Source organism: Danio rerio, chromosome 12 (assembly GCF_049306965.1).
Source record: "Danio rerio strain Tuebingen ecotype United States chromosome 12, GRCz12tu, whole genome shotgun sequence".
Lineage (NCBI taxonomy): Eukaryota > Metazoa > Chordata > Actinopteri > Cypriniformes > Danionidae > Danio > Danio rerio.
This window is the reverse complement of record NC_133187.1, coordinates 45,589,163-45,601,417: the sequence shown is the minus strand read 5'-3', so window position 1 is coordinate 45,601,417 and position 12,255 is coordinate 45,589,163. Positions and strand designations below refer to the sequence as shown.

At 31.7% G+C, this 12,255-nt stretch overlaps 1 protein-coding gene across 11 annotated transcripts in view; it reads left to right on the top strand.

Moving 5' to 3' along the window:
* Positions 1 to 12,255, top strand: part of ptprea (protein tyrosine phosphatase receptor type Ea) — a 197,129-nt gene that overhangs the window by 161,429 nt on the left and 23,445 nt on the right. For all 11 annotated transcript variants that reach the window (XM_073918874.1, XM_003199651.7, XM_021480417.3 and 8 more), the window contains 4 exons: positions 1,773 to 1,849; positions 3,861 to 3,897; positions 3,994 to 4,091; positions 8,228 to 8,347. In XM_073918874.1, the coding sequence (XP_073774975.1) occupies positions 1,773 to 1,849; positions 3,861 to 3,897; positions 3,994 to 4,091; positions 8,228 to 8,347 (332 nt within the window). The remainder of the gene's footprint in view (positions 1 to 1,772; positions 1,850 to 3,860; positions 3,898 to 3,993; positions 4,092 to 8,227; positions 8,348 to 12,255) is intronic.

Below are 12,255 nucleotides of genomic sequence, written 5' to 3'. Positions count from 1 at the left end.
CTAACCCAGAATAAATTGCATAAGTTAAAAAACTAATATAAGTGCTGTCAAGTGATTAATCATGATAATTGCATCAAAAATGCAAGTTTGTATTTGTATAATAATTAGTGGGGAGATGACCAGCCAAAACCAGCTTGATCAGTCAGCCAAGCTGGGAGTCCAGCCAAAACCAGCTATGTCCAGCTAAACCACCTGATCAGCCAAGACCAGGCTGGAAATGGCTGTAAACCAGCCTGGAAATGGCCAAAACCCCTCTAAAAACACGCTGGTTAACCAGCTAAAACCAGCCCATAGATATATATACACTAGATATCGCATAGGGACCCTGAGCATGCGTCAATAGCGCCGCCACATTGGTACAGTGCTCCCAGGACAAATGTCATTCAACCGCACTAGTCAAGTCAGTGTTATTACGTGAAGATGCGGGACTTTAGCGCTGTCTATGGTTGTAGTAACGAGCAAACAAAGAAAACAAAGCACAAAGGCAGAACATTTCATATGTAATATTAAGTTTTTTTTTGTTTTTGTATGTTCTGAACTTTTGTGCTAATCAGGTAACGTTATTGAGGATAACAGTCACTTACTGCATTCATCATAAGGCAAAGCCGCTCCAACTCGCACTAAACACTCGGCTTATGCTAGTTTTGTTGAATAAAATCAGCAAACAATGCAAAAGAAATATGACAACGAGATGCTGCGCTGCCAGAAACTTGTATTATAGTGAAAGAGTCGTTCGAGGGATTCATTCACAAACTAATCGCTCTCTCCGTCAGTATGAGAAGTGAAAGCAGAAGAGGAGGTGTGTTTCAGGACACGGATTAGATTAAATTTAACAGGGAGGGTGAATAGTACATTTCTGTACACACAAACACAAGCTTTTTGTCAGTAATGCCCGTGCGGTCACTGATCCGTCAATGTAGAAAAGCGATGTAAAATTATAATTTTCTTAATTAGAAAAAAAAATTACATACTAACATCCAGGAAAACTCCCGATCATAGATATATGTGTATATCTCTGGCTTTGCATGGCCACAGTCCTCCACTGTACCTTGGTCCCGCATTCATTTCAAAGGAGCGCTACCCTGTAGCAAGATGGCGGCGCTATTGACGCATTCTGTCCAATAGACAACAATAGGCCAGGCGACATCTAGTGTATATATCTATGAAACCAGCCAAACAGCCTTTAAGCTGTTTAAGCTGGATTTTTCAGCAGGGGCATTACAAATGTGCCACTTTTTAGATCTGATGTCTTTAAAAAAATCAGTGATCTTCACTGCCTGATTGATATACAAAATAAAGTGGGCCTCAGACCAAACAAGAAGCACTGCATTCAATTGCATTTTTCCACACCATGTCTTTAACATGTAGAAGTTTATTTATTTTACAATGGAGTTTCTGTGCTAGCCTGCTGCTACTAACACAGCTTGTGTTTACACAGTTTTTCATTTCGTTTTACATTTGAACAACCAAATGAATGCTTAATTCTGTTTAACGGTTCGTATTTCAATTATATTACAACATCGATGCTGTAAAAGGAACATTGTAAAATGGTAAACAGTCAAATAAACCTTTCAGCAGAAGTCTATTATTGGGTGAAAAGCACTAGGTGTCCATATAGCCCATTGAAAGTTTCACTTCAGGGTTGCTTTCAATCCCTTACAAGTTTTCTGCCCACATCCATGTCATTTCTCTATTATTTAACAAAGCCTCTGTTCTTCAAATAAGGACATGTTCATGGTTAGAAACTAACTAAACCTTTTTGTCTTATTCAGATGACCAGTCCAGAGTGATTTTAACGCCGATGGATGGGGTCACTTGTTCAGATTATATCAATGCATCATATATTGACGTAAGTGAACTCTCAGGGTGTAAAAGTACACCAATGCACTGCAGTCAAGCTAATTTTAATAAGCTAGTTAATTCATTGTCACCAGAGCAGTTTTTTTTTGCAATAAATAAGCATAAGTAAATTAATAAATCAAAGATGAAACAGATTTATACACCAAAAGATGTAATTATATCAAGCATATTTAGTGCACAAATAATTTAATTACATAGTAATTCAACTTTATTTTAATCATACCACTGCAAATATTTATTAAATACTTTCTGATTGTCAGTTTTATTCTTTAAACCTTTACCTCTGGGTTTTTGCACGTTTGTTATTGTTATTTTATTCAGCATTTTTATAATAAAAAAAGATTGTTTTGTTTTTTGTTTTCTTTTTATTTGCTTGTTAGACATTTTTTCTAATATAAAGAATGTTTTTTAATCATTTATTATATTCATGTACAGCTATAAACATCACAAAATATTACATATATGGGATCAATTAATTCACATTTTGTCTTTTTTTTTATAAAATATATTTGAAATTCTATACCTGCTTGTGTTTAATGTGATACTTTTGGAAACAAAATAACCCTTGTCAATTTAATTTGATGTAGATACCATTAAAATTATTTGACATTAATTAAAAATACATCAATCAATAGGTCAAAGATTAAAAAGATTTATTTATGATAAGGCGTAATCATATCAAGTGTATTTAGTACAAGAATCATTTAATGACATATTAACACAAGTTGTTTTAATTGACACAGTGCAAATATTTATTAAATACTCATTGATTGTCATTTTTATTCTTTATACTTCTACAATTGGGCTTTTAGTAAGCAAGACATTTTTATAATATAATAATTAATTTAATTATATATTATGTTTATTTAATTTTATTATTTGAGTACAGCTATATATATATATATATATATATATATATATATATATATATATATATATATATATATACATACATATATTTATTTTTATTTATTTAATATATATAGATATACATATAATTTTATTAACATTTTGGCATTTCATTTTTATTTAAAAAATATTTTTGATATTGTATACCTGATTGTGTTTAATGTGATTTCTATAAAAAATTTTATGACTTTTGACATTTTATTTATTATTTGACATTAATTAAAAATGCATCAGTTAATAGGTCAAAAATTAAAAAGGTTTATTTACCATAAGATGTAGTCATATCCATCCTATTTAGTACAAGAATCATTTATTCATTCATAATATAAACACATTGTATTTTAATTATCACAGTGCAAATACTTATTAAATACTCCTTGTCAGTTTTATTATTTATACTTCTACCACTGGGTTTGTGCACATTTGTTAGTTAGATATATATATAATTTCATATTTTATAATATAAAAATGTTTTTTATTATGTTTATTATTAATTTGTTTAGTTATTTATGTATTTTTTTTATTATTTAAGTACAGCTCAAATTATCAATAAAATGTCACATAATATAAATATATATGTGATCATTGATATCTCTTTTTAGCATTTTATTTTATAAAATATATTTGAAATTACACTTTTTTAATGTGATTTTTTACATTTTTAATGTGATATTTATTTTATTATATAAACTTTTAATGTGATTTTTTTATGTGAATTTTTAATGTGATTTTTTTTCTTCAATGAAATTACTTTTAATTTTTAATTTAATTTGATACAGACTCCATAAAAATGATTTGACATTAATTAAAAATACTTCAATGATAAGAAAGTGTACAGAAGTAACCTGTTTGTTTTAAATTGGGACAAACATTATTATTCAAGCATGATTTTCTTATTCAAATCAATAAGCATCTTGAGCAAGTAAATGTAAAATATTTGGACAGCCACCATATTATTTAAATAATACAAACATAATTATGAATGACGGTGCATTTCATAACTGAGTGAAGGTATAACTGATTATCATATTATATATGATGTATATTTTTAAATGCTGGTTTCATAGCCCTGCGTGCTTTCTGTCCTCCAGGGTTATAAAGATAAAAATAAGTTCATCGCAGCACAAGGTAAGAGCGCCTGCATGTAAAAATAAGATTTGCCGAGTAGTTTCAGTTCTTCTAATCAGAGGTTATTGTGTTGGATAAATGAGCTGTTTGTTTCAGGGCCCAAACAGGACACGACGGCCGACTTCTGGAGGATGATATGGGAGCAGAAATCATCCACCATTGTAATGCTAACCAATCTAAAAGAGAGAAAAGAGGTTAGCATCCCTTTCTGCATTTCTGCTTTCTTTTTTTGAGATGATCGTATAAGGCTGTTGAATATAAAAGAGCGAGTTCATAGCAGCAAGAAGTTTGGCAGTGACGTTAATTTAATGGCAAATAATTATACTGCTAATTTATGTTTTTATGTAATTTATGCATACGCAATGAATGTATCATAGGCCTATGTTCTAGTATGTGGTTCAAATGATAGAATACGTAAATAGTTTATATATTAAACAGTTAATTCAAAAGGAAAAATGAAAGATCATTGTTCTCTTTGGCTGTTGGATCCGACACTTGCATCATTCTCGTCACTCCTGCAGCTGCTGCTTGGAAGAGAAGCGCGGCGCCTGCACCTCCCTCATTAATGTAGTAAGATGTCCAGCTGAACTAAATTGATTTTATTTATATAAAAGGCCATGTAACACCGGCTATAGGGCCAAGCCTGTGTATTGCACACTTATTACTTCCTGGCAAGGCTACACCGTAAAAATATCTGTTAACAGTTTCCGTATGTGTTTGCCATTTATTTATGGTTGTGGATTGCATTATGGGACCTTAATCTCTGCTCTGTGGACTTTTGAAATAATGTTTAATGTTTAAGAAATAATATAGGCTATAGATAAATGAATCTGTAACATAACTGAAAATATACTGACAGTTTATTACAAAGTTTTGTTGCATAATATACAACATCAGCCCAGACAATATAAATAAATACATAAATAATAAAAAATAAAAACATGAATCACAAAATATGGAAAACTGTTAATTTAAGGATTTTTTTACTGTGTTCTCGACATTAATCCAGTGATAGTCTCGAAAGGAAGGCTTGTTGTGTGAGCAAAAATGTGTGTGTTTCAATGTACTCTTATTATGGCCCTGCTAACAACTATAAAAATAAAAACTGAACAATAAAAAACACTATAATAATAATAATAATAATATTATTATTATTATTATTATATAGGCCTAGTTTGGAAACAATCGTGCAAACCAAGTGCTGCTCGCAAATCTTTTTGCTCATAGCAGCAAATTTGGCGCCGAACTATAACAGTAATGATAAATTGTAATGATAAATGTACAATAATACTGCTTATATATATATATATATATATATATATATATATATATATATATATAAAATCAAATAATAATAATTAAATGCCTTGGTGCTAATCCGCAGAGGACTACAAGACTTTTATTTTGACGGCGACGTCAGGTGCTCAGATTTGGTTGACCAAACAGAGGAAATGGGCGTTTCAGAACCGCCTACATGTGAATAATAAATTTTAAAGTCATTTATCAGTTTTCTTACACTTAAAATCCAGCCAAAATCTGTTATTTATTTAAAAAAACGAAAAATGGCCGTTTCCTCGTTTTTTTTCTTACTCGTACACTGACCCATCTAATACTTGTTTTGTTTTATTTGGACTTTTGTTTGAAATTTAATTTTATTTTATTTTATTTTATTTTATTTTATTTTATTTTATTTTATTTTATTTTATTTTATTTTATTTTATTTTATTTTATTTTACAGTTCAGAATTTTTGTGTTTTAACTGCAACATATTTTAGTCAGTTGGTTTTTTTAACCACTTGATTTTCATCTAATATCCACATTAAATTTAATTAGAATTTTAAACAGTATTTTATTTTGTTTTACAGTTCATAATTTTAGTATTAACTTCAACTTTATTTATTTTGGTTTTTGTTACTAGTTGTCAACTTTTTTTCTTTTTTCTTTATTTTACAGTTCATTTGTATGAATTTATTTATTCATTCATTTTCCTTCAGCTCGATCCCTTTGTTCATCAGGGGTCACCACAGCAGAATGAACTGCCAAGGACTGGAAAACATCCATATACTCTCACACTCATACACTACGGCCAATTTAGCTTATTTAACTTAGCTTATTTAATTCTCCTATAGCGCATGTCTTTGGACTGTGGGTGAAACCGGTGCACCCAGAGGAAACCCACACCAACACGGGGAGAACATGCAAACTCCACACAGAAATGCCAACCGACCCAGATGGGACTCAAACCAGAGACCTTCTTACTGAGAGGCGACAGTGCTAACCACTGAGCCACTGTGTCTCCCTGTATGATTTTATCTTTAGTTACTTTTTTCATCAGTAGTTTTTCACCTAATATTTCATTTAATTTTTACTGAGATTAATTATATAAATAATTATTAATATTAATATTATTTTATTAATTTGGTACAGTAAAACCTGCCTGGCTGTGAATTAATCATCTGTTAAATAAATGCAACGTGTTGCTGATGTGTAGAAGTGTGTGTGTGGATTTTGTCCGCTCTCTGATGTTCTGCAGATCAATACACCAGCAAGCGCACAGGAGATTAAGATCGGCCTGGAATCAATGATTTTAATAATGGCTGATAAAGCTCTCTCTGGCTTTAACCTAATTAGTGTGTGAACTCTCATTAGTAGAGATTGGCTAATGCTGACTGACAGATTAGATAAGTCACCTTTACATCTCTAATGCACTTTCAGCTGCACAGATTTACTGCGCTGGATTGGCATGTAATGTGGTTTTGTTTATCTGCACAACTGCATAGTTTGACCTTGTGTCGTGTTTTCTGGTTTATTATGAGTAGTGCAAAATGTCATGCTTTTGCCAAACTTTTTATTTGTCATTTTGTGTTTTAACTGGTAATGGGCTGTCAAATCAGTGTTGTTACAGAGTTGATTAAATACTGCTTTTTATTGTTGTTATTGATAATTAGTGTGTTATGTTTTACTTTTAATAATTTGTTTTGTCATTTACTTGAGTGATTTTGATTATTATTTTATTTATATTTTTTATAATTTTTTATTTTTTTGTAACTTAATTGTCTTTGATTTTATTTTGTAAAATATTTCTTTCTTTCCATCTCATAGCTTTCATATAATTTAATTCTGTGCTTTTTATTTAATTTTATTATTTAATTTAATTTTATTATTTAATTTAAATTTTTTTTGGTTCAGTTTTATTCAGTTTTTATTAATAGTCAGTTGTCATTGAACACTATTTTATGTTTTATTCATTTTCAGTTTAGTATTTTAGTTTAGTGTGCTTTTATTTATTGTTTAGTTTGTTTAATTTATTTATTTTTTTGTAGTTTAATTGTGTCTTGTTATTAGATTTTATTTTATTTTGTTCAGTTTTTTATTTATTTCCAGCTTGTCAATTTATTGCAATTTATTTCTGTGCATTTTATTTTAATTTATTAAATTGTTTTAAGTTTTAATTTTGCTTATGATTTATTTTGTTTTAATTTAATTTAATTTTATTCAGTTTTAATCAATAGTCAGTAGTCATTAATCATTATTTTATATTTAGTTATTTCCAGTTATTATTTTAGTTTAGTGTCCTTTTATTTATTTATTTTTAGTTTGTTTATTTTCATTTTTGTGCATTTTATTTTATGTTATTAAATTGTTTTAAGTTTTAATTTTGCTTTTGATTTATTTTATTTTATTTTTATTGAGCTTATTTATTTCCAATTTTTTGTAGTTTAATTTTGTGTTTTTTTTATTTTAATTATTTTATTTGAATCTGTTTTTTTATTAGTTAGTAGTCATTTCTCAGTGTTAAATTTTAATTGATTTATTTCCAGTTCATGATTTTAGTTTAGTTTAACTTCCATTGATTTTAGTTTTTTTTTTTCATCACTAGTTTTTCATGCAATATTTGCATTTTATGTAGTTTTTCACTTTTTATTTATTTAGTTAAGCATGGTAAAAAGTTCCAAATGTAAGAAATAAACAAACATTTGTATTTATTGTAAAATGTTTAAAAAAGTATATTAAAAATAGCAACAAACAATATAGCTAATATATGATAATTATTTTAGCTAACAAAATCAATTGTTGCAGCAAAAATATATATACTGTATATATTTTTTATGTTTGACAAAAGAAAAATGAATTAAAACTACATTAGCAGCAAACAAATTTATATTGTTTATATTTGATACAAAGTTAAAATGTATCAGTTGAAATGTTTAAAAAAACATTTTTAAATAATAAAATATATTAGCTACTAATTTTTTTTCTATTCAATACAATATCTTATTTATTTATGTAGGTATTGACCTTTATAATGTATTTGTTTGTGTGTTTGCAGGATAAGTGTTATCAGTATTGGCCGGATCAGGGCTGCTGGACGTACGGTAATGTGCGCGTCGCTGTGGAAGACTTTACAGTACTGGTGGATTATACCATACGCAAATTCTGTGTGCAATATGTAAGTCTTAATACACTCATACCCACACATCATCTTATTTGATCTCATTTTGTTACAGTTGTCTTTGTTGCATTATGTTGCTATGCCATGACTTTGTGTTCCAACTGCTGACAACGTATGCATTACTTTTGCAGTTATTGGTAAATTTTTAGCTGATTGTGCTGAAGAATTCATTTCCATCATGAAACACCTCTTTGCATTATGCTTTTGCATGTCGATGAAGTGATGTATTGCTCAAATAATATATTTTCTTTAGTAAAAATAACAGACCTATGGCCTACATTATATGGCAGACGACACAATCTAAACTAAAAACATGATGCTTGTCAGGAGTGTCGCAGAAAATGTAAAACTTGGGGGGGTGAAGTATATAAACTAAAGGCTACATTATTTAAACATTCATTACAGGGCCGGAGTGGGACTCATTTTCAGCCCTGGAGTTTCAAGCCAGACCGGCCCACCTCAGTTCACGACTGATTCCAATTCAGTTTCTAATAGCACTATCACGTCTTTTTCAAGAAAACAGCTGCTTTAGAAATTCAAATGTTCAACAGCCCTAGCAGTATTATATGCCTTAACAATAAAAATGAAAAAAAAAAAAAAAACTTTTCAGGCGAGATTCGAACTCGGGAACGCGGCATTAAGAGGCTACGTCCATACCACTGGACCACAATGGCGTTATAACAATGAGAGTAAAAAATAACTAATGACTTGCGACCCTTAAAACACAACACTACTTTCTTTTAAAGCTCAATCTTTTTCTCCCATTTTTAGATTTCTGATCAAGTTATGTCAGATTTATTAATGTAGTGAATCATTTGATTTTCATTGAGCAGGTGTATTATTCATTTTATTTGAATTCTTATATTCACTAAGTTGCCACTGTTTGGGGTCGATAGTTACATTACATCATCATCATTAACGTTAGTTAACCTGCAGGCTGCATTTTTCTCATGGGGCTGCGAGAAAATAAATAAAAAGAGCGGCACTGCGGCAAAATAATGAATAAAAAGAGTGAAGCTATGGTCAAATAAATAAATAGAAGAAAAAAATGTGACTGCTGAGAGTGCAAGCAGTTAGGGCAGGGGTCAGCAACCCGCGGCTCTAGAGCCGCATGTGGCTCTTTAGAGCTGCCCTTGTGGCTCCCTGAAGTTTTTTCAAAAATGTTCAAAAAGATGGAGAAGGTAAGTATATATTTTTGTTTTAATAGGATTTCTATAGGAGGACAAACATTTTTAACGTTTTCAAATGCTGTAAAAGTGTGTAGGATTAATATTTAATTTCAACATTTCTGTCAACGAAGATTTGCCTCATAGCCTGCGCCACAGGTTTCTATCAGCAGGGCGGGATGCCAGGCAGGTGGCTGTTGTAAACAAACCGGGAGATAATAAAGCATGGAAAACCGTTCACAGATGGCGACTACATGAAAAAGTCATTCATCAACATATTAGAACACCTATTTGCAGACTTCAAAAACAAAACCAAGATAATACAAAAAATTAAAGATATACCTCTCTCCGCTAAGACAGTGAAGGAAAGGGCTATTAAAAAGGCAGGTAACATCACTGATCAGCAAACCAAGGACATTAATTCAGTGCCAGCATACTCAATTGCCTGTGATGTGACCGATATTCAATGCGCTTTTATGCAGGTATGTGAACTCTGATGGCCCGCAAGAAGAAATTATCAAATTAATATCACTGAAAGACCAGAGGCTGTGCTGAAGTGTGTAAATGACAACAAAATAAACACCAACCACCTGATTTCAGTGGCTATTTAATCATGAAGGCTCATTATGAATTTGTAGCCAACTTAGTCATTTTGATAGTAGGCTAATATAGCTACTATAGATACATACAGCATGTGTTTCCTTCATTATAAGGCTCATATAAGGCTTTACATTTTTTGCGGCTCCAGACATATTTGTTTTTTGTTTTTTTGGTCCAATATGGCTCTTTCAACATTTTGGGTTGCCGACCCCTGAGCTAGGGACACCAGACCGGCCCACCGGGAATTCTCCCGGTCCTCCCGATTAGCCAATCCGGGCCTAATTCATTATGACATGGATATGATCTGTTGTGGTCCAGCTTAAGTTTCCTTTTTAATATTAGGATTTTTCTTTGAAATCTGTACTAGGCAACCACTATTTACCCTAACTGTTGGTAAAATAACCAGCCTTTTAGCAAAGCTCGATATTATCTGGCAGGTTTAAAGCAGACTGAACTAAACCGTCTGAGGCCAGTTTTACTTAATAAACACTCCCTCGCCTAAAGTCGGCGCGAGTGAAACGGAGAAACTGAAAGCATGTCTGAACAATTATTTTTTTGTCTGACAAATTTTTTTGAATCGAATTTCGTTTGCCATAATTTGTTATTTTATTTTAATGTATTTTTGTTGGTTAGTTATCCACAAAAGAAACAAGAATATTTGAGGTGAAGTTCAAAACAAGGTCGGCTTATATGCTTTAGTGCACAAACTGACAAACAGGTCTGTTAAATAAAATATTAAAATAAATAAAATGACATTGAAATATTCACAGTTTCAGAGTAGCCTATATTAGGCTGAATAATTTTCTGTTAATGACAATCTATATTACGCCCGACAGATTCACTTGTGTTAATTTAATCAACTTTAATTTAATCTACTTTGACCACAATAAGCCAGGCTTTATAAACTATTAGCAGCACATAACATATTCACCTTGAAAGAATAAACTCAGTCGGAAGGGTGAGAGAACAGAAACTCTTTTTGAGAATAATTTTACGGAGCGGCACATGACGCATCTGCGCAGCCGGTGCGCTTGATGAAGCACTTGATGCATCACTGAGACAGCGCACAGCCCTCCGGTATCTGCGGACACTTTCAAACAGCAACTCAAAGGGGAAAAATCAGTGCGTTGAGGATCTTTCCAATGTATTATTGAGCCTTTTCTAATTTAAACTTTCAGATAGGCCTACTTTGTGTGTGAAGAGCAGGTAATAACCCTCTCTACTCCAGTGTTGTGAATGTGATCTGCTGGTCTAACAGACACAGCGCACATGATGTAGAAACAGCAATAAACTCTGGTACGGGTCAAAATTAACCCATTTAATGCAGAACTGAATGCATTTCTCCACTGATTATTAAAACTAACAGGAACAAATAGTCTTGGAAAGTTTTTCGTGTTGTCATGAACGCGACACGCGGTTTGAATAGTGAAAGAATCGAGTATGATTGACAGGCGCAGCGGCGGGAAGCGCTGAACTGAACATGAATATAACCTCTTGAATATTCATCTTTACTTCACAATAAACTGTAGAATGGCTTTAGAACATTTAGGATTTAGTAGGCCTACTTGACAACTTTCCAGTGCCTTGTAATAGGCTACCTTCGTGGCTTTTGTTGACTTATAAATTACACAGAATATAGTGCACACGCAAGATTGGATTTGGATCGGTACCAACTGGCCGATACCCGATCCAGCAAAAACATATGGTATCGAACCGATATCCAATCCAAGTATTGGGATCAGTGCATCCCTAGACTCGATCATTATTTAAGCTCGTCATAGAACAAAAAATACAATTCAAACAGTATTCGTCATTGATAAACTTGTGCATGTAGTAACAGAAGCTGGGATAGGCGCAATCATCCTGAATGGACTTATAAAGGGCCTGTACAATCTTTCCAATACATAATATAACCAAGACAGTGTGTGAACAAAGCAAATAGCCTACACAAACAGTTATTCATCTTTGCTGAGTATCTATCTATCTTAAGTAAACACACTTGGTTGTGGTTTAAATCTAACTGAACTGAAACGCTTTATGAATGTTTAATTTACCATTTTTATGTATCCTTTTCATTCAGTCATTCATTGTCTTGTCGGCTTAGTCCCTTTATTAATACGGGGTCGCCACGACAGAATG